We start from the raw sequence: 22,646 nt of genomic DNA, 5'->3' as shown, positions 1-22,646 counted from the left end.
CAAGAAGTTTAAAAAAAAAACTTCTTATCACAAACTTTAATTTAAAAAAGTGGGTCAGGATGTATCTCGTGCATAGAGCTGCAGAAGAAGCTCAGTGCTCATGTGAGATCGACGATGCAAAATCTCACTGAGAACCTTGCACTTAAAGAGATTTTAATAGACAGTAACCTACCCTGGGAACTCAGACATGGATATGTTTCCAGATACCCATCTGAAATAACAGGCAGCCAAAATATATATGCAGGAACATTTGCATACAAATATTTTTGGGCTCTCAGAAGAGATTGCTTAAATATTCACCTTCCTGCGAAATGCTGGTATCACCATTTATTGTTTCTGAGTGGAGAATTTAGCACATGATCCCAGTAAGTCTCATTAGACTGTGAGCAATTATTTTTTTGTGCTGAAGGTGAGAGAGAACTGAGAAAGATCTGGCCCTGAACAAATGAAATAGGAAATTAGGCACAGCATTGTCTGCTTTGCATAGGGAAACCTATCTGCAATTGCCTACATTTAATATTTCTCATGAAAAATCATCTGTTTGCAGCTGACAAATTGTACTGAAGGGGGAAAAAAAGCAACCCACAAACAAAACAAAGAAGCCTAGCACACAAAAGAAGTAAAAAAAATTAAATTATTCCACATTCTTGTGTTTGAACCTGGACTGCACCTCCTCGTCCCCATCCATAAGATTTAGTAGCCATGCACCCCTGCAACAACTGTCACTTATAACAATGATTAAAAAGCAAACTGGAAAGAGGAGGTAGGGGAAAATGAAGAGTGACAGCCATGAAGTATGTCTTATTTTATGTTACAGCAAGCAAAGTTATTTATTTTGTATCACATTCAACCCCAAATCGTTTAAGTGTGACCATCCGTCCTCAGTGATCATTGCAGGGAACCTAAGCTTAATGTAAGGAGTTGATTATGATTTCTGGAGAGTTTAACTTAGTTAAACTGTACTGGTGACAGGAGATGATTAAGCAGTTGTTGTAATGTGGTAAGAGGAGTATAAATTGCTGTGAAGTTACCATCCATTCTGATTACTTTAATGGGAAGCTTCCTGTTCCTGCTGGGAAGCAGTCAGTATTACTCTAAGTTATTAGTATGTTAGTTATAAAATCTCATTAACCACTACATCACATTAACATTCAAAACTGATGGTTCGGAGAACTGATTTTCTTCTTTCTAATGTGCGCTGCATATCATTTTTTCTGCTCAAACCCTGCTCCTCCCAGACAAAGCCAAGATCTGAGCAAGCCAAGGTCTATAAAGGAAGAAGAGCCATGCTTTATGCCTCAAGCAGAACAAACCTTTACCACTAATGGCAATAAATCTTTGATCCAAAAAGTAGCTTCCAGGCAGGGAAGCCAGCCTTCCAACCACTGTGTTCCTGGTACCAACGCATCAGGGCAGTGCTGCACAGAAGCACAGCTGGCCAAGCCAAGGTTTGAACCCCCATGCTAGGGCCAAGGGAAGCCAAGATTTGTTCCTTGCTGTCTCACTGGCTTGCTGAATAACAGCTAACCAACACTCTCCATCATTTCTCCTTTTTTTTTGTGCATGAAAATGATAAGAGTATTTAGCTCAATCACACATTCATTCATTAACGTTTGTGAAGGGCTGTAAGGAGGTTTGGCAGGTCCCGCTAGCAGTGAGCAGCATGGCCCCCGTTGCTATTCATTAAGGTAATTCCTTACCTAACGTGATTAATAATAAGATTTGTAGGTGGTATAAAGAAGTCATCCACTCCTTTGAACGGCGTGCGGATCACGTGCTGCTCCTCCCCTGCGCTCGCCTCCGCTATCACCTGCAATAAATACACAGGGCAGCAGTGACTGAGGCAGAAAGGTAAATACAGATTACACGGTCAAACACGGCACCTTGCCTTTTCCCAAGGATGCAGTAGACCCAAATTGATTAACGACTTCAAAATACCGTTTGGTGTAGCTGCCTTGAAAAAGTGGGCTAATAAATAGTATTTGAGGCTTGACATTTGTAAGGTAAGTACACAACTCTGCTTTCATAAGGCATTTATATTGCAAGAAAGAGCAGCCAGGCGGAGCTGAAATAGCACGACAGCACAAAAGCCACAATAATTTATTCCTCACTGTCTAAAATAAACATTTAGTTCATGGTCATATTTATTAATCTCACTTAGGTGCAGAGTGATAATTTAGCAGGCTGAAGGCTCAGCCACTAACTCACAGTGCTTAATTATCACTTTGAAGGAGAAGACCTGTCCATCCATCTGCCACACCGTGCAGGACTCGTGGGCTGTGACAAAGTCCCTTCTTCAGTTCCTCCCATTCTGTCCCCCAGCACCGAGACATTTCCACTACCACAGGGACTCCTCACCAGACGTAGAGGCAGCTTTCAATACCTAAAATGTTCTCAAACAGTTTGCTTGGCTAAAGATGACTTCAGTCCATTCATTAGGATACTCTGTTCACGCAATGTGCAACAGCAGTTGCTTTGAATTTATGGCCACATAATTCATCGAGGAAATGCTAAAGCCTTTCAAGGTTTAGTTCAGGCAGCTGTTCCAGCCATGCCATTTAGATTTCTTCCAATTAAGCTGCTCAAGAAAGATATCTGTTCTTGCACAGTGCTTTCTCAGGGCCACAGACAGCACTGCACGTTTCCTTCCCAGGAACCCATCACAGCCAAACAACAGCATCCCCTCAGTCAGCTTCGTGGGCTTCTGACATCCAAGAACTGGTGGAAATTTAGGTCAGCTTCCATGGTAGCATTTTTTGTTAAAGAACATTTGATTGCGTTTCTGCTGGTCTCATGAATAAACTTCACCAAATGAGCTGCTGGTCACCTTTTGGGAGAGACAGTGAGGAAAAAAACCCAAAAGAATCTGCTGGTGCGGATGCTGATCTCAGTCACCACACGTGTAACTGCACTTTACAACGATAACAGAAAGCACTATCAGAGCTGGAGCCTCATAACAAGTTTCCAGCTGTGCAGATGGTGTGTTCTTCTCAATAATCACATGCTTGAGACATCTCTCCTTTAATTACAGAAACCTCTCACAGCTGGATGGAGGAAATTAAGTCAGAGAGAGTAAAAATAGCCCATTTTGTCTCCTTATAACCTGCACAGCCCATTGCAGTCCCCAGGTGAGGTGAACTGGCATCAGTGCCTCAGAACCTTTTTTCCTTTTGCCTCCATTGTGTTGCTGGTGTCTTTTCCTGGAAATGCCTACAGTGCACCCCCTGCATGTGCTGTTTTCAGGTCAGAAAGCACAGAACCCCGTCCCCATGCCATCCTCACGCTGTCAGGGAATGCTTTCATGCAGCCCTAGAAGCAAATTTTGTGGTACAGAGAATATTCAGCCTTCTTCTGTGGGTCTGGTAAGGTTGAGCAGCAAGTGCTGGAAATTAACTACTGCAGGAAGGAACTTCTGCTTGGATCATATCTGGGCTGGTGTTAGTTTGTCATAGGACATACAGCAGCAGCAAAATGCCCAATTAGATGCCTGCACGTCTGTGCCATTGACATGAGATGAGCAAATCCTGCAGGGCCATGCAAAAAAAGGAAGCTAATTGGGATGGCCAAGCCCATGTGCACCGCCGTGCCCTGAAAACCCTCAGTGCTGCTGAGCACAGGCAGCAAAAAACAGAGTCACAGACATAAAATGTGTCCCTCAGGTCCTGCTTTGCTCTTTATGCCTCTTTCATGCCCTTGAGGGTTTTTTTTTTTCCTTTTTTTTTTTGGCTTCTTTTATTTTTTGGGGGGGGAGACGATGTGAAGCTGGAATTACAGAACACTATCGATGACTTCTCCTTTTTACTTCATCATACCCAGCTTTCAGAAGCACTGAGCAAACTACCTTCCCTTTTATGGATTTGCATTTTACTCTGAGAAGAATGCTATTGTGCCATCACCAATGGAAAAGAACAAAAGGAAGCTGAAGGCTTGTGAGAGGGAAGCAACGAAATAAACAGAGTTTAAGGAAAACAAGAAACAATTTAGTGCACAGGCAGAAAACGTGGACTCCCACATTAAAGGCTGTTAAATTACTTGCAAGCAGGCCACCATCCACCATGCTCAGCAATTTAACAGGACTCACCTGCAGTGTTGGTGACGATCGCCGCATATCACCCCAGCTCAGCACCCACACCTGGTCATGGGATTTGTCATAATGCAGTTTGGTTGGCAATGGGTCCACATCCACAGACTTAAAAAAAAAAAAATAAGAGAGGATACATGTTTACATAGTGACACAAATGTCCCTAGGCATAGGGTAGTTATAGTAGCTCACTGCTGACATTCCCATGCACCACTGCTACACTCATTTGTAAGCTTCGTACAGTTACCTTCAAATCAATCTGGGGATCAGCAGCAGCTCCAGCAATAGAAAAGCTGGCTGCTCAGCTCCGTTCTCTGGCTGCACATCTTGCTCTGTTCCTTGCAGCCAGCACCTCAGGAGTCAACTTCTGCCCCAGCCCAACCTGCATCAGCTCATTCTTCCTCACCTGCTCAGAATGGTGAAGGAGCACCATTTTACCAGGGTAGCTGCAAGCCCAACTGCAGACGCAGCCCTGAGATGATGACAAGCAGCTCATAAGGGATTCTCTTCCTGGCAGCATGGTTTCAGAATAACATAGTGTGGTCCCATGGGTGAAAATAACACAGGCACAGCATCACACAGAGCGATGTCAGATCCACTGAGCAGAAACCTACTTTTGTTTTCCCATAGCAAAGTCTTTTGCCATCAGTGAATAAGGAGTTCCCCTTGTAGGTACCTGCACGGCTTTCTGTGTCTGGATGTCGATGATCATTACTCTGTTCTGCTTAGGCTGTGTCACATAGATGTACTTGTCTCGGACACTGACTGCGGAGGCCCAGAGGCAGGACTGAGTGCCTTCCCCTTCCACTCTGGGACAGATCTCCTCCTGCAGAAACAAAAAGGAGGAAAAGAGGCTTAACATCTGCAAGTTCAGAGCCTGGAGCAGTATGAAGTTTGGCTTTGGAAATCACAGAAAACAATTCCACGGGGTTTGGGGACAGCTTTTTTTAAAATTATTATTTCCTTCCTTGGAAAATGTAAAATAATTACTCAGCATGGCACTGTGCTGCAGCCTGGCTCTGCCCCAGGACATCACGCAGCCGGACCTCTGGCAGACACACGCTGCATTTAAATGATGATGTTGTCTGTGGATCTGCATTTTGAAGGACACCCTGGTTTATCAAGACTAGCAGTGCTGTCAGCATTTATATTAACTACATCACAGCTTTATATTTTTTCATACGTTCTTCATTTTCAGCTCGGGAGAGCCTGTCCTGCGATGGCTGTGAACAAAGAATGGGAGCAAAGCAGGCAGGGTCCCATCAGATGTGGCTCTGACATAGAAACTTCCCCTGTTCCAAAGGAACCAAATCCGGATGCCCTGGACCAAACCCTGATCTCAGCTGCCTTGCGCCCTATCCTGTTGCAGATCTCTCTTTGAACCCTGTGCACAACCTGTACCAGCTTCCATGGGAGCACACTGGGACCCTAAGTAGGAAAAGCGACACGGGATCTCAGCAGAATCTTTTTTCCTTCTCCTGACTTCCCCTTCTGCTGAGATGCTTTATGGGAACAAGCATTTGTGTTGGACCCAGCTGTGATGTGGAAAGGATAAACCAAAGGGAACGTGTACAACAGCACAAGTGTTTGGTTTAAATCCTGTCAGCACAGCAGCCGGGTCACTTGAAATGATGGCACTGCCCCTAGGGGGGAAAGCAAATGGAGCAGCAAAGCTTGCTCAGAGAAAGAGGATGCAGAAACAAAAGCAGTGCCACCACCAAGTCTGTGTCAGAGGAATGAGTGGGAATACAGAGATCGCACCTGCAAGCAGCACAGCCCTGTCAAGAACTTGCTGGAGGCCACATGCAAGGGATGAAGTGATACTACAGCAAAGTATAGCACGCTGCAAAAGCACCAAACAGGCTCTGGACTGCCCTCCTCATCCTCAGCAGTGCTGAGAGCTCCTTGGCCACAGCCCCCACCCCACCAAGGAGAGCTCACCCCTGTTTTCTTCTACACTGCTTCGCTGCACTTCTAATAGCAAACAAAACTACTTTTAGTGTAGGAACCCTCTGAAAACTGCAGGATGATATCACTGTCCACATGGCAAACACTCAAGATGCTGAAAGGAAAAAAAAGCCAAACCTCCCCCTTCAGCATGGCAAAGGGCCCTGTGATATCTGCAGGAAATGCTGAAAGGTCTCTCTGTAAGGCAGCCAAATAATGGTGATAAAAATCCCTTTCATGCCCACCACTGTGCTGACATTCTCTCTCTAAGTGCCCTCTCTCTCTGCAGCGCTTTGCACGCCGTTTCTCCAGAACCACCCCTTCAACATTTACAGCTCTTTGCAAAGGAAACACAAGCTGTGTACACCCTTCTGTAGTAGCAGCTGAAGTGTGGGTTAATAATATTAAGTCCATGCCTAGGGCCAATCCTGGGCTGAGCATCGGTGGGTTTCCAGTAAGGTTTATAAATACATCAGTGGGAAAAAACCCAAACCCAAATCAACCACAAACGTATGAGACTTGGAAGAACACCAAATGCAGACTCACAAGAAGATGGTGACCCATGGCAGCATCGAGCTGAAAGCAAGGCTGAGCCATTTTCCTCAGAAGGAAACCACATGCTCAGTTTTCTCTGTTAACTGGGTCTTCCCATAAAACTAAGCAAAGGAGTGATTAAGAAAGCATCTCTTAAGTCTATCCCCTAAGGAGGTGCAGTAGTTCATAGAATCATAGCATCACAGAATCACAAGGTTGGAAAGGACCTACAAGATCATCTAGCCCAACCATCCTCCCATTACCATTGATACCACAAGCACTAAGCCATATCTCACATCCAGACACCTCTTGAACACTGCCAGGGATGGCAACTCCACCACCTCCCTGCAGCCATTCCAGCACCTGACGACTCTCTGGGAGAAAAAGTTCTTCCTTACGTCTAACCCAAACCTCCTCTGGTACAACTTGCAGCCATTTCCTTGGGTCCTGTTTGTTGCCTGGGAGGATGTATTTCTGTGCAGTACACACACAGGTCACTGGGAACACTTGGCCTCCTCTCCACATCCCTCCCTGCCTCCCTGCTGTGCTTTAATCTGAGAAATTGATCCCACACTTCTCCCACGTGGAGGTCTCTTAATTTTCAAGAGCAGATGATGCACCCTGAGGATGCTGCGTGAAGCCCACCAAGGTCCAACCTTTGAGGCAACAACCACAACCACCTTTCAAGAGACTAAGAAACATTTCCCAGCTGTCAGCTGCAGGACTTACATAACTGGAGAAGATCCTCTCCTCGGGCCTGATGTGCCTCCGGATTTCACATTCGCTTGGCTGAAGGACTGTGATCCCATCATCAGAAAAGACATAGAACATATTCCCGACGCTCAGGCCTTGAATGGAAATAAAGCGAGAAAAGCAGAATTTTTTCTGTATGTATCCTCCCCAAACAAAATCTGCCTTACATAAAAGTCGGTCATTCGGATGCAGTCGGTGCATTCACAAAATCAAATTTCATGTCACAACAAGGGCTTCAAGGAGTGAAGAGGTACAGACACCTTCAAAAATGCATTGCCTTGGTGGCTGCAGCCCTGCACGAGTGTCACTGCTCAGCTCTGCACTGATGTCCACAGCAGGACGTGGTTCACACAGCCCCTGCACGACACTGCAACCAACTCAGACTGTGGCTTTGTTTGCCTATGAGTTCATTCAATAAAGGTTGCTTATAATTTGAGAACTGAGAGAGAAGTTTTGGCTGAAATTAGTCATAGGGTTGTCCTATTACAGTTAGCTTCTCATACCACGCAAAACGCACGTGCTTAAAGGCTTTGCACAAATACAAATATATCCTCTACTTCCTTAAACTCAACTATAGCCACCAAAACAAATACATTTTTGAAATCTTGCAAACTATAATTCACAAATGTGGAGTACTTCAGCATCGCAATAGCACTCATTTATCCACAACAGGGGCATTCCAGGAGATCTGGGGAGCTGTCTGTCACTGCTTTGCTCTTAGGTCACGCTTTCTCATTTCTGTCATGCAGAAACGTCATGAAACACTGACAATTTAGTCCTTCAGCTACATGCAGTTGCAGGGATGTGCATCTTTAAGAAATGTTTGGGATCTTTTCCAACACTCAAGTTAGAAAGATCTGAGCATCATTTCTTTTCTTTTTTTTTTTTCCTTTTTTTTTTTGGTACCACCACCAATAAATGTTTGCAATGACCACTGTCACCCCCAGTAATGTTGATAGTGTACTTATCTGCCAACAGCATGGTGTTAATTTGTAATTCCTTGTTAATTGTATTTTAAGCTTGGAGAAGTAAGTTCCCAGTTCTACGGATCTGAGCATCACAGTGCCTCCAGCTGGGCCTGTGGTGGCAGCTGCCTACCGAGTTTCTCACTTCTCAGAGGTGGGTTGCAGGATTAAGGCAAATCATCATAGCAAAACTTCACAGTATGAACGCACGTAATTTGGATAAATGTCTTTTTTGGAGAATTTCATTCAGTATAGATTTAGTGAGGCTAGGAGGGTTTTTTGTGTTAAAAAAAACCCTCTATTTGTGCCAAATAAGTGGCTTCAGAGTACAACTTCCCAGCATCGGGTGCTTGCTGTTTGGACAGTGTTGAAGCTGAGTCTCTCTACAACACAGCACAGAAACACCCCGGTTTGGGCATCGGGAGCTGGGAGCCTCAGATGCAATGCCACAAGAGGGATCGTGCACAGAGAAAAAAGGCACTGAACTCCCATTGACAACTAAGTTACCTTATTGGCCGAGTGCTCATTTTATGAGTATAATGTTAAAGCATTTCACTGGGGTGTTTAGGACCAAAATCTGCGCTCGCAGCATGCACACAGCTCCCACCTGCTGCAATAGGATTTGAGTGAACACATCAGAGGGCAGAGCTTGGCCCCACCTGGAATGAGTGCACACACTTCCACGAGGAAAAGGTTTTAATCCTAACAAGTGGAAACAGGCAGGCAACAAACTATGATCACTGTGAAGATGCTCATCGTTATTTTCATGCACGATAGCAGCATGATTATCTGATGCTCCGGATAGAATGAGTGTGTATTTCAGAATTAAGGCCTTAATTTGTCACAGAATTACTTTTGTAATGATTTCACCTCAGTAGGCTTTGACTGGGCAAGTCCCACCGCTTACTTTGGAGTAAAACAAGTGCAAGTTTTCCTGGTGACTGGACACCATTTCCTAATGGCATTGAGGTACACTGAGGGTGCACCCTTGTCAGAGTTTATGGAATGAAATCAACATGCTTTTGCAGTCAGTAACCTTCACACTGATTTTTAAACAAAGCAAGCTTTTTGCTAGGCAAACGAAGCGTTCTGCTGCGAGTTTGAAAGGTATTGCCAAGTCTTGGTTGGGTACAAACATGAACAAGCCCATGGGAACCAGCAAAACACGTCCTCTGGGACACTTGCTGGATGAAGAGGTGCCAACAACAAGAGCTTTCCTTATTGGAGGAACGGAGTTCCATCCAAGACGGGTGAATTTGTGACTGGGGAATACTCTCCTCTGATCCAATACGTGAATAATTCTCCTCAGTTTAATCTGAACGCTTGGAAGTATTTTAGAACTTACATAAGGTAACTAAAAGGCTTTCAGCTTTTTAAGTGCATGCTTTTATATAACTGATGGCTGCCTGCTGCCACGATAGGCTCCCGTTATCCAACAATAAAGCAAGCAACACTCACTGTGAAAACAAAGGCTGGCAGGAAAACAAATCTCTACTTTACAAATGGGCTACTCGTAGCTTTTTATGTACAAAAACTAAGAACTTACTTGCATGTTGAATAAATATTGCATGAGCTTCCAGTCTCATGTTTAACTGGCAGGTCGTGCTATGCGCACTCGCTGCTGGAGCTTTCCTTGTGTGTGGACTATGAAGGGTGTTGAGGACAGACTGACTTGAAGTGACAAACTACTTGTGATACAGCTCTGACTTGCAGCAAAAGCTTGCTCTATGCAGTGTCCCAACTGGGATCTTCCTAAGGGCTTTAGCTGACACGGGCATCGCACCGTGAGGATGCAATCATTTAAAGGGAGCTCAAGTCTACCAATCCATCTGTTAATACTTCCCCTTTCTTACACAGACACTTTCATTTTAGCAGAATTGTCAGAATATGTTAAAATGCAAAAACTGAGACACCATTTCTCTCTCTAGGCTTGCTCTGTGCCACATTTCACGTGCTCAATTCCATTCAGTGGATTCTTTGCCTGGAATGGAGGCACTGGACGAATACTATAGAATGTAGCTGGGAATAAACCTCCTTTAAAGATGCTGAATTGCTTAAGAACATCAGCAGCAAATCTGCTCTCAATGCCTGTGTCTTCCCTATGAACTGCTCATAGTTTGTTAAAACTGAGCAAGGTTGATAAGCATTAAGTCCAAACCGTTAAGTAAAGTTATATTAAGACTTTTTGCACCTAACTTGTTAGTTTTCTTTAAGCATTACTATGCTTCTACATCTGATAGGGTTATCCAACTACTTTCTTTAAAAAGGAGCAGGAGGGACGATTAGATGCACTAAAGATTTAACTTCTAAGCAGAAGGGAAACTGCAGTTCTTAGTGCCTGGAATGCCATTTTAAGGACCACTGGCAGTACGAAGGCAATCTTTGTGGCCACGCATCGGCACCTGCAGGTGGCACATTTGGGGATAAAAACTGGAGAACTGTTTCATATGGTCTCCAGCTGGCTGCACAGGGTGGGTGCACATACCTGCACTATCAGTAGGAGCTCAGGTGCACCCTGGGGCAGCGCTGGTCACTGAGGGCTGGCACTTTCCTTCTGCTCCCAAAACCATTTGAGCAAATCAGAGAGCTCCAAACCAACGCACGGAGCACAGCTCTCATTTGGCCAGATATTCCTTATGAAATGTCTCCAAAGCCCTTTCCTAAGCAATCACCTGAATAGAGGGGTGTTAGCAGCAGGCAGCTCTGCTGTGCACAGACCTCCATGGGGCTGGAAGGGCTGCAAGGTCCTGGCTTCCCCACGTGCACGTGGCAGACCTAAGAAGCAGCTTATGCCTGCACTCCTTGGCAATGCAAGAGCCTCCTCCCTGCAGGATGCCCACCGTGGGCATCTCACTGTGTGTTTTAGAAACATTCACAGTACTAGTGCATACAAAAATCAAATCAGCTCTGACTTCAGGTGCCTCCACAGTATATTTGAGTCAATTAGCTGTTTAGGATGCTTTACCTCTCATTTAGCTTCCAAGGTACGCAGATGTTGACCTTGTGCAGGGTACACTATAAATTTAATCAAACCAAAGATCTTAACTGCCAATTAAAACAAGGAGAAACGGGGCAACCTTTACCCTGCATCGATTTAAAGGACAGAGGGAAGTAAAACTTGAGGGATTTTTTTCTGCTTAACAGACAAGAACACCATTTTGTTGCTCACCTAGTAAACATCAATACGTGCTACTGAGGAGAAAGGGCTTGAATTGTTTGCTTGCAAATGCAGCGTATTGAATTTATGCCTTACTTGGTCGATTATGGTAATTTGGGAGCACTTCTGACACCTGCATAATTGTTAATGCAGCTTGAGAATCTCAGGCTACTTGCTTTGGTGGCAGTTTATATAAAATCCACATTTTTATGTATTTTACTTTTATCTATTATTATTTCGCGGTGAGAAAACATAAGAAGCTATCAGCAGGATTGATATTGCTGGAGCAATACCTCTCAATTGAATACTTCAGCTTTTAAACTTCTGCTCTGTACGTAATCTGGTAACTGCAAACGTTGGCAGAGTTAGTGGCAGGTCAGTGGAGAATGGCCCATCATGGAATTACTAAAGCAGACAAGCACATTATCACTACGACAAAAGAACTTTACTGCAGTACCTTCCTCTCGCCACAGTATGTTTGCAACTGCAGCATCAGAAAATTGGGGAAGCCAGAAAATAATCAAGAAAAAGAAAAAAAACAACAAAGCAACGTCAAATTTTTCATTGTAGCAAGTAACCGGATTAATATTCACGTTTAAATGAACTGTTTAACTTGTGAAAAGTCCGAAACATTCATCCCAACACAGCAAACCATCAGGTGCTTATTTCAAAACACATCTGCTCTGCTTAGAGGCAATTCTGAAGCTACGACATGGGCAAAATCCTCGCTGATAGGAAGATACCTTCAGCCTGTGCAAAGATGAAAGTCTTACAGAACTGAAGATGCCATCTCCAAATGTAATTGGAGGTGTGGTACAGGCTGTGACTTTCATACAGTTCCAGTGAGCACACATGATATCTTTCAGAAGCCGGAGATGGGCAGTTATGGCAGCTACATGCTTTGCAGCATTTCTTCTCTGAATTTCATGTGAGAGCTGCATTTTCTTTTAGGATTCAGACCCTACATCTATATTTGAATTTCTATTTAGGATACATCCAATTATTTCTCAACATACTGTAATTTTCCTTGCTCAAGTATTCATGATATTAACAAGAGTACATAAATCTGTTTAATGAGGAAAGGAATATATTTCCCGAAGAATTGCCACGAGAATGCATATTTATGGCCAACTTCTGTATTACCAGCCAGAAAACAGCAAAAATCACATTTGCACCTCGACTTTTAGTATCACCAAGAACCCAGGCAATCTCCCAGGTAGTTAAGGCAGCAGAATTAGGAAGGCTCAGACCTCTGTGAGCTTTTCCACAGGGACAACTAATCACCTCCTACATTAATTGTGTTCTGGGGACAGCACAGACAAGGCAACAGTGCCACACTCCAGTGGGAGATACGCAGCTAGAAGTTGCTGCGAGAACATTTATCTCTGAAGTGGAGGATAATTTCATGCCAAGGGAAACCTATTTTGCTAGTTAGAGATGTAAATAAAGCCAAAATAAATGATCCAATCAGAGCATCTCTCAAGCATCTGAATATTTGAGAAATTCAACTTGGAACTAGCTGAAAAAGTCTTGTACAGAAAACAAACAAACAAAAAATGTATTTCTGAAACTGTATCTTGTTCCACAAAATATTACATTTTGGATTCTTTGATATCTAAAAATACTGCCAGTTCATTACGTCAGTGAGGTTGTTACCCATACCAGCACAATTCTGGCACATGAAAGGCATCGCTGTCCTGCACAAGTGGTTTTACCTTCCCCACACAATTCCTTCTCAAAACCAGAACCAATCCTTACGACTCAGAGCCCCACGTAATGCATGCAATGGATTAAATTATTAAACTGCATTTGTGTCATCTCACTTTAAATACACTTTAGAGAAAGAAATACGTGGTAAATGAAGCTTACGGGTCTTTCTTGCGGAATCTTCTATGAAAAGCGAAGATATGTCCTCATCCACTCCCACCTCATTCTTAGCAATGCAGGTATAGGCACCAGTGTCTTCATACCGAACGCTGCTGATGTGGAGCTCACTCCCGTTTGCTGCAAGAGAGAGACCCATGAGCAGAGCTCCTGATCGCTGCTATCCAGCTCCATCACAGCCTGGTGCTCCCACTACATCAGCAGGGGCTTTGGGGGGATTCTTATGAGAGTTAACGTGTTGCTTCTTTCCATCAGCACATACAAACTTGGTGCCAGAAATGAACAAAAGAAAATCCCGAGGTTAGCCAGTAAGTTAAAGGTATGACTTGTTAAATGTTAGTTGGTTCAGTGGAAAAACAAAATTAACACACTGACTTTGCAAATGGTTTTTCACCACATCACCAAAACGTTGGGTTTGGGAGAGGTCTCTCTAAACTCCTCCCATCATTTTGATTGCCCAAGCGGGATCATTATCCAAAACCTTTGGAAGATTTTGAGATGCTGCACCCAAGACAAGGGTAGCTGTGCTGCCAGTGCTGGTGGAGGGGTGCAATGCATCGTGGCACAGTCAGGGCAGCAAGGGGCTGTTTTTCAATAGTTTTGCAATTCACAAACAAATACGATTGATTTTCATTGTGTCTGTTACATCCTTATTTGCAACGTAGGGACCAAAAGAAGGTGGCTGAGAGAAGGCACAAACAAACCATGTAATGCCTTGGACTCAAGCAGTTTAATGCACTGTTCCTCTGATGTGCAAAGACACACACAGTAGGAAAGGCAGCGGAGAATCAGGAGCAGTGTCTTTTAACAGAGCACTGTTACCACTTACATCAATCAATACTGTATTTCCCTGAGAAATTCACCAGAGAAAAAGATAAAAAGGGGCTTTGTAACACCATTTTCAACAGCTGTGGCTTAGCAAAAGCACGAGAACTTCCAGCTTAAAGTGCAAAATAATCCTCCTTAATCCCCATCTACAATACTTTAATTAATCACAATTCCTTACCTAGGAGCGTGAGCTGTTTGGATAGTTTTGGCACGATATCCATGCCGTTCTTCAGCCAGGTAATGCGGGGATTAGGGATGCCTTCAGCATGGCACTTGAGGCTGGCCGACACCCCGGGTTCCTGCGCCTGTGTCTCAGGGTAGACGCGGATCACCGGCGGCACTGCGGGGACACGGAACGGAGATGCTGAGCTCAGCTACCAGCCCACGACTCTCAGCTCAAAGCTACAGCCCAACTCGGAGCAGAACACAGGAAATAATAGAAGAGAACAAACTCATAAAGCAACGCCAGGGAACAACTTGGATAACGGATGTGGTGTTCTGGTGTTTGGGCCACTCTGGCTTGCCTTCGTTAAGCGACTGATTGAACTTGGGTGAAGTTGGATTAACACTTAAGGAAGGCACTCAGACATTGAGAAATTAAAGTTTAAATTCTATTGAATCCTTTTAAGGGAGGAATTCAGGCCCTGCCCGTTGTTTTCCGATTAGATAGATCACAATTCAACATTTTAAATAAATATGCATAAGAAAATGGCCTACATATTTACTACCTGTTATTCGAAGCAAATAAAGTGTTCATAACTTACTTTTCTGAGAGGCTTTCAAACTGTGACTTACCTTGCTTCAGGAAGCCACCTCTGAGCCATTTAATACACTAAATTGGCAGAACGACCAATTATATTACCATTTCAGACAAGCCCATCGATTTTCAATCATGCTGCTTTATTGCTCAAACCAACCAGACTTAATACTTCCCATTAACTATTTCTTAACAATATTCTCACATTCTCTGCTCCTCCTGGCATTCCCAGGACACGCACGTTCAAAAATTAAACTTATTAGAACTTTTTAATGATAACATTTTTGGGAGAACAAAGGGGCCAGAACCATCCCAGTTAGCAGCACTGATGGCACGGGAAGGGTGGTACTGGGCTGCTCTGCTCCATAATCAAGTGGTCAGCTTTGAGCCAGACAGGAATTGTTGGGACTCAACACGCACCTGTAGGAAGTTGTTCTCTTTTTTTTTGTAAAGCCATCCTCAGAATCACACCTGGATGCACCATGTGGGTCTGGGCAATCCAGGAGCCCAACTCAAGGAAAATGAGCCACTCGTGCCAAGGTCAGCAGGGGCTGACAGAGGGTCAAGGAGAACGTGTGAGTGTGGATGGAGGGCATTGCAAAGCACAAATGAGTCAGTAAAAAACTTCCACTGGAAAATATTGGCTTAAAGTACCCAACTCCCTGCTGTGCTTTTACACAGTCCATCGTCAGCCTACAGGACTGACAAAATTAAACGCGCTCAACAGTTGCTTTAGAATAAAACGAGATCTGTGTTTGCAGCACGCTATATATCCATACATCCATCTGGGGATAGTTTGAATAATTACGCTCACTAGCACACACTTTACATCTTTCTATTTCTATTTTTTTATGAGCCTTACCAGAGAGACGTATTTTACCCCTGTCTAACCTACCAGCTGCTTAAAAAAGCACTGAGTCATCAGCTCTGGTTAATACTTGGAATGAAATCAGCCATGACAGAAAGCCCTCCAGTCTACTTGTTTTTATAGCTTTAAAAGAGAGAGATTGTTCAAGTGTAATCTGAGAGGAAACGCCTGGAGGCAACTGGGAAACAAAAAAAAAAATGAGGACATTTAGCAAAGGTATATCTTTAAATCCCGCTTCTGCGCTGGCCAGGTGGACTTATTTCCTTTTCTTCCACTTCCTTTGCTTACAATGAAAAGGAAACGTGGCTCTAAGGAGCACAGCAGTCAGCACAGCACTGCATGAGAGCTTTTTAATCAGGAGGATACCAAAAAGTCAAGACTTTTTTTTTTTTAAATTGGGTATGCAGTTTTTAAATAAAAGCACTCGCTGTTCTGTTTTGGTTGGGTTTTTTTCCTTTACCTTCTCTTTCTGCCATTACTGTCAGGACTGATGCTCCGCCTGACTTCAGGAGATGCCCAATGGAGTGGGAAAAGAGCAGAGAAAGCTCTGCAGCTGGAAGAGCTGGAGCTGCTCTGTGCATCAATATGAGATACAGCATCCACGTGGTTTGGGTGAGTAAGACAGGGTCGGGAGCTTCTGATTCCTGCTGTAGCTTGGAAAGTTCATTTCCGTTTCTATGAGCAAATATCTCTAGCTACAGTAAGAAACTCATTTCCATCCACTTTGACAGAACTGCACAAAGGTCCTGCAGCCAATGCCTGTTTCACGTGAGATCTGTTTGCTACTAAGAGCATTTGTAGAACTAAATTTAGGTCCAATGAAAGCCTACATAATTTACTGAGGTTCAGAGATGAATCACAGAATCACCAAGGTTAGAAAACACCTCCATGATCATCCAGTCCAGCCATCCACCTACCACCACCATTTCCCCATCACAGCACACCCCTCAGTACAACAAGCAGGTGGTTTTGTAGTCTAGAAAAAACCTCATTAAAAAGAACATCACAAGACTCAAGCCAGTGAGATTCCCAAACCCCAGTGAAGCCAGCAGGTGCTCAGTGTTCCAGAGAGCTTCCCCAGCTCTCTGGAAGGAACTCATCGCACAATGTAGCTCAGGGCTCCCAGACACTGCATCAACATTCTGTCTGGAAACTACCTGAACTTGAAATTACAGCGAGGTGTGCATCTTTTCAATAGTGATTACTAAGGAGACTGCTTGTTTTCACCTTGCAAAAAAATGCGTTGCACCTCTGTTCTTGCTTTCTTATCGTTCTCCTGCTCCTTTCATTTTAAAACTTTTTATTTCTCCTCACTTGTCTTGCATAATTCATTGCACAGGTAAATTACTGCATGCAACTGCCTTGTGATAACAGCAAACTGCAGAATGCATTTTTATTGTCCTTGTTACAAATTAATACATTCCAAGTAAGCACATTTTACTTTAAACTTGCAAAGATTTCAGCTCCAGACTTTGGAATATATGGATTACCCTTTGCTATTTCCCTTGGTGAACATATATCATTACTAACCATTACTGTGCCTGCAGCCAAAGGCAATATAAAAAGGCTATTATCTTAAGCAAAGTTGAAAGAAAAAAAAAAAAGAGGCACTCAAACAAGTAGGAGATTAGGTAGGTTGCCTACTACTGCATACTGAATAGTCCCTTCCTTACAGTTCCTTACAGTAAAACAACTCAGGTGATAAAGCACATGATGGGTACAGATAGCACTATCAAGCCCTAAAGACATACATTGCTGCTGCAGCACCTATATACTGCAGTGGTTATTTAAATTAATACATTAATCATTCATTTCAGATGGCTTAATCCTCCTATTTACGATTTGAAAGGAGTTTGCAGCCTTATGTATTTTCTCTTGAAATGCCACATTAAGAAAACCTGTTTTAAGACATCTCTGTTATTTGAAAACTTGTCCTGTCGGACATTGGGCTGAAGATTGAATTGTTTTTTTTTCCAACCAGTTTCAAGGAATACAATATTCTGATTTATGCTGATGTTTTGCAGAGCGCAAGGACCAAGGAAAATGATGCCCCACACTCAGCAGTCTCTTGATTTGCAAACTATCAATTTTCATAGTTGATTACAATTTTATGAGATTCTTTATCCTCACCAACTCTTTTTTCCCCTCTCGAAAGTGATAAATGGCCTTTCTTCCCTACAGTCGGTGCATGCTGAACACATTTCCCAAGCAATATCCATACACAGGAGAGAACATAATTTTCCTACTGTTCTTCACTTTTCCTGATCAAAGTCACAGCAGCCAAGATGAATTTTTCACTCTTAAACTCATGGCTGCTTTTCAATGGGTTTATTTTTTCCACAGACACGAAGGGTCACATCTATAAATGCACTGAGTGACACCTTATAACTGCTGGGAATCCTAAGGTCAGTGAGCCCACCCTAAAGATACCCCAACCACACGTCACACGTGTGCTTTGTGCCCCTTGCCCAGAAAAGACCACCCAATGCTTTGTGCCATCCATGTGCTGGGCTTCATGTTTTCTGCTTAGCAGAGCTCTCACCTCGGTTTGTCCACAGGAGCCCCTGGGTCTGTCCGTGTTATTTATGGGATCCAGGAAGAGCTGAGCAAGTCCTGATGAATATTGCACACGAAGCACTGCTTCCTGCAGCCCTGCGCTAAAAGTTCTGATAAATATTTCAGTGGGTTTGCTCAGTTGTTTGCACAGGAGCACCAGGACAGTATTGTTTGGATACCTGCCCAGGCAGGTACTTCAGAGGCCCAACAACTGCATATTTCACCTGATTCTACATACTTCGATGTGGATACAAGGGAAGCATTGCATGGCGTTCAGCAAAACCAATTTTTTTCCCCCCCTTCAGGTAGGTCAGAAAAAAAACCAAAACAGAGCATGCAAAGATGGTGTACATGGCTGGGATCGGATTGTTTTAAGGAAAAAAAAAGGTAATAAAAGGAAAAGACCTTGTAAGTTGAAGCTCTGAGCCTCAGCAATGAGCCAGACAGTACAAAAAGGATCAGAGGACATTGGGAGAGGGACTGCACCTCCCAAAGGCACTGAATCAACTGAAACCAGCCCAAAGCAGCTGCCTGCCTGCACAGACAGAGCTTGGCAAGGACTGGGGATAAACCCACTGCTTCCAAGTGGTTCTTCTTTCCCTACTTATTCCCCATAGAGAAACTTGGAGTTTTCTCTATTTCAAATGAAAGAAAAAAAAAAAATTGGGCTATTTTTTGTAGAATAGAACAGAACAAAACAAAAACTAAATCCAAACTGTCTGTTTGATGTTAGAAGTGTATTATCCCCTCCCTGGGGGAGGCAGGCAAGCAGATATATCCCAGTTCTGGCTGACTTACTGCTGTCACATCCCCTTACAGCTTTAGTCCAATACAGAACAGCAGCAGCAAAAAGTCCACACTGAGGATGGAGCTTTTAGTCTGATACAGACAGACAGAGTCAGTCCCCAGTGCTGAACAGAGACAATGAACTATACTTAGATTCTCTACATCTTCACTCAGTTCAGCTCAGCTTTTCCCCTCTTCTCCTGTCAGGAGAAATTCCTCAATTTGTCCTTTATGGCTCTAAAAAGCAAGAAGGATTTCTGAGATGTGCTCAGCCTCGGGATGTGTCTGAGGGTGAGCAGCGTTGTGCTGCCATCAGCCCTGCAGCCCCACCATCAGCAGCTGCAGAAGCAATGACACCAGCAGGAGAGGGGGAAATTTGAGGATGCAGGCAGCCACACTGACTGCAAAATCCTGGTTCTGCATAGCCTGGTGATTCCTCTGGGAATACCATGTGCTCCAAAACAAAGTATTTTCATCCAAAGTGTTTTCATAGAATCATTCAGGTTGGAGGAGACTTCTAAGATCACCACATCCAACCCCAGCCCACCCCTATTACCAAGTATCACCTCCCCCCTTCTGGAATAACTTCAGGGACAGTGACTCCCTACTCCCTGGGCAGCTGTGCCAGTGCCTGACTGCTCTTTGGAGAAGAAATTTTCCCTCAATCCCAAGCTGAACCTGCCCTGGCACAACGTAAGGCCATCCCCTCTCATCCTATCGCTGTTACCCAAGAGCAGAGGCTGGCTCCCACCTCACTACAACCTCCTTTCTGTAGCCGTAGTTTTCTAGCGAGCCTGGGCTGACAGCAGAATGCATGGCATTTTTCTGCAGTGTTTAACAACCGTGTAGCAACACTGAAAATACAACATATAATATTATAATAATAATATAATTATTCCTTTTTTTTTTTTGTATCATTGAGTTCTTGCACTCATAAGAAAACCCACATGCAGCCACGCTATGAAACTTCCACTTAAAAAGCAAACGTGGAATTCAAGCCAAGCAGCAGGCACAAACACTGCAGCTCTGAAACATGAGCACAGCCCTCCCTGCACTCCCCTCAGCTTTCCTCCCATTCTGGTTTTAGTTTCAAAGCATTTGGGCCTTAAATTCTCAGTGATGATAAAGACTACATTGTCGCCTGCCAACTAAACTCCATTCAGGCCTCATAATATATCACATAATATAACGGGATTAAGTTGTTAGCATGCTTTCCTTTCAGCTGCCATTCGTCAAACAAATAGCACTTTGAGGAAGGAAACCTATTTTCCCAGCTGCAGCACACACAATCTAGTTATCCATATTGCCGAGATTTCGCAGTTTACTCTCTCAAAAGATGACAAATTATTATGGGGAAACATTAAGTCTGTTTTCATTCAAATCAAGCGGATGCTCCGCGCTCTTCCCCAGGCACTCGCTATGGGTGGAGATGGCCGAAGACCTGAGCTGCAGCCAAACCTACACCCAACATCGGAGCACTCCTCTTCGTGCTGTTTCCCTTTCCATCAGCCTCTGTTAAGTGGGTGTAGCTTATCAACAGGTGAGAGCAGATAACTCTCTTTGGCAGAGATCTGTGCGCACCTATAGAAGTAACTAAACAATCATTTTCCTTGTAAAGGATCTACTGTAACAAAGCTGCTGATTCAATAAATTCATAGCAAAATGCAGAAAATTTGAAATAAAGATGGGATTAGATTTATGTCAGCAGAGGTTTCAAGTTGGACAGTGATTTTGTTGATCCCTTGCACTCTCATTCTCACCCCAACAAAGAGTGGGGCAGTGACATCTGTATCCCACTCCCATGTGAACTGGACATAAAATGGGAACATGAATCACACCCAGAGGGCTGGATTACCTGAGGGATTGTATCACGTGGGTGCAGCACAGAGGGACCCTGCAGGCAGGGGCTGAAATGCATCCCTTGCTCTGTGCAAGGGGAAGGATGGGCATGAAACAAGCGCCCTGTGAAACACCCGTCTGAGTCAATGTCATTTTAAACTCAGCCCAGCTGAGTCTGAGCCCAGAGGAAAGATGGCAAATGTCTGAATGAAAGTCCCACCAGGCTCAAACATGGCCCAGGAGGTGGCTGAATGAGATGCTGGAATACGGCCCACATGGTTTTCTCGCTCGGAAAACCATTTGCCCTCATTTTGCAGCCCAGCGGGTTGTGCCTTCAGCTGATGTGAACAGCCCTCTGCTGAGCCAAGCTGGCTGCAGCCAGGTAATGACTGCTACACGTCATTTGGAAACACCGTGCTGTATTTATTTAAATATCCTTGCCTATTTCATGCAACAGAAATTATTCTCTGGAAAATGAAAGTATTGAAGCAACAAAAGCAGTCATTAGTCCAAGAGAGGCTCTGAAACACTGCTCTAAAACTCTCTGGAAACGCTACACAAATGGTAAAACAAGCTGTCAGTGCCAGGTACAGCCCAGCTAATGGCACACACGTCCCCCCGTGCTCCCTTTCTTTTCGATTGCCCGTGTGATAGCACAAGTGAGCCAACTGCTGGTGCCTTTGCTCTGCTACACAAAGCCAATTTGTTGCGTGGCTCTTCGCGTCTTTGTGCGAAGGAGATTAACCCGCAGCTTTGCTTACAGGAACATTTTCAGTGGGTTGTCACACATGCCATTTACTAACCATTCACCTGAAGGATGTGGGTCTGATACAGCTCTTCATAGCCGTAGGCATGACAGGTGTAATTGCCCATGTGAATAGTTGTTACCTTGGTGATGTAGAGGGAATCGTCTTCTCCAAAATCCTGTAGCAACAAAAGACAGGAAAGGCACCTTATTATTTAGTAAAAGTGTGTTACACACCGCGGGGAGGGAGGTGACCTGCTCAGCGGTTTGGAGAGCAGCACAGCTTGGGAACACAGCCTGAATTCCGAACAGCAAATTTCAGAGTTCATAAATCAATGTGAAGAAGAAAATGAGCAGCAATTTCAGAGTAAGGCAAAGTAACTCATCTGAGAATATGAACTTTTGTGCCGGTTGTTAACAAGGTGCTTTTTGCACATAAAAAAAAAAGAGATAGCAATCTCCAGCTGTTTAATTTATAGAGAAATTTAACATCTAGCCGTTAACCTCAGGTGCACAGCACACAACTTCGGGGTGGGTTGAGGCTTCCTTTAGCTGTGCTGGTCCTCAGGAAACACACGGTAACCTTGAGACTTGATGAGGAAGAGCTGAGGCTGTTTGTCAGCTCTCAGACCACATCCCAGGCAGAAGACAGGGAAAAAGACAAAGGCTTTCTTTCAGAGAAACTTCCTTGGAGTCAGCCTGCCTTCATCTATAACTGGCTGACAAATATCCTTCTTTTTATCCCCTCCCTTTCCCACATCTGCTGTCACGCTGCAATGTTTGGCTGTCAGCAGGGTGCAGGTCTGTTACTAGGGAGGTTTGGGCACTGAATGTTTTGCATAACTGCTCTGTTTAGGAATATATGTCAAATTACAGTTAACGGAACAGTAGCATCGATGGGTACACAAAGCAGCTTCTTTTGTTACTCTATTTACAGCCCCCAAAG

General features: G+C 44.0%; 1 protein-coding gene across 4 annotated transcripts in view; it reads right to left on the bottom strand.

Moving 5' to 3' along the window:
• The window catches only part of FSTL4 (follistatin like 4), a 195,438-nt gene that overhangs the window by 4,633 nt on the left and 168,159 nt on the right, over positions 1-22,646 (bottom strand). For 3 of the 4 annotated variants that reach the window (XM_090150865.1, XM_090150866.1, XM_090150867.1), the window contains 8 exons: positions 21,759-21,879; positions 14,328-14,489; positions 13,307-13,441; positions 11,895-11,921; positions 7,292-7,410; positions 4,758-4,907; positions 4,082-4,189; positions 1,701-1,810 (listed from right to left, as the gene is read on the bottom strand). In XM_090150865.1, coding sequence (XP_090006991.1) covers positions 1,701-1,810; positions 4,082-4,189; positions 4,758-4,907; positions 7,292-7,410; positions 11,895-11,921; positions 13,307-13,441; positions 14,328-14,489; positions 21,759-21,879 — 932 coding nt within the window. The remainder of the gene's footprint in view (positions 1-1,700; positions 1,811-4,081; positions 4,190-4,757; positions 4,908-7,291; positions 7,411-11,894; positions 11,922-13,306; positions 13,442-14,327; positions 14,490-21,758; positions 21,880-22,646) is intronic. The other variant, XM_031598441.2, reaches the window with a different exon arrangement.

Source organism: Phasianus colchicus, chromosome 15 (genome assembly GCF_987193195.1).
Source record: "Phasianus colchicus chromosome 15, bPhaCol1.hap1.1, whole genome shotgun sequence".
NCBI lineage: Eukaryota > Metazoa > Chordata > Aves > Galliformes > Phasianidae > Phasianus > Phasianus colchicus.
The sequence above is the reverse complement of the archived record's forward strand: the minus strand, read 5'-3'. Positions and strand labels throughout refer to the sequence as shown.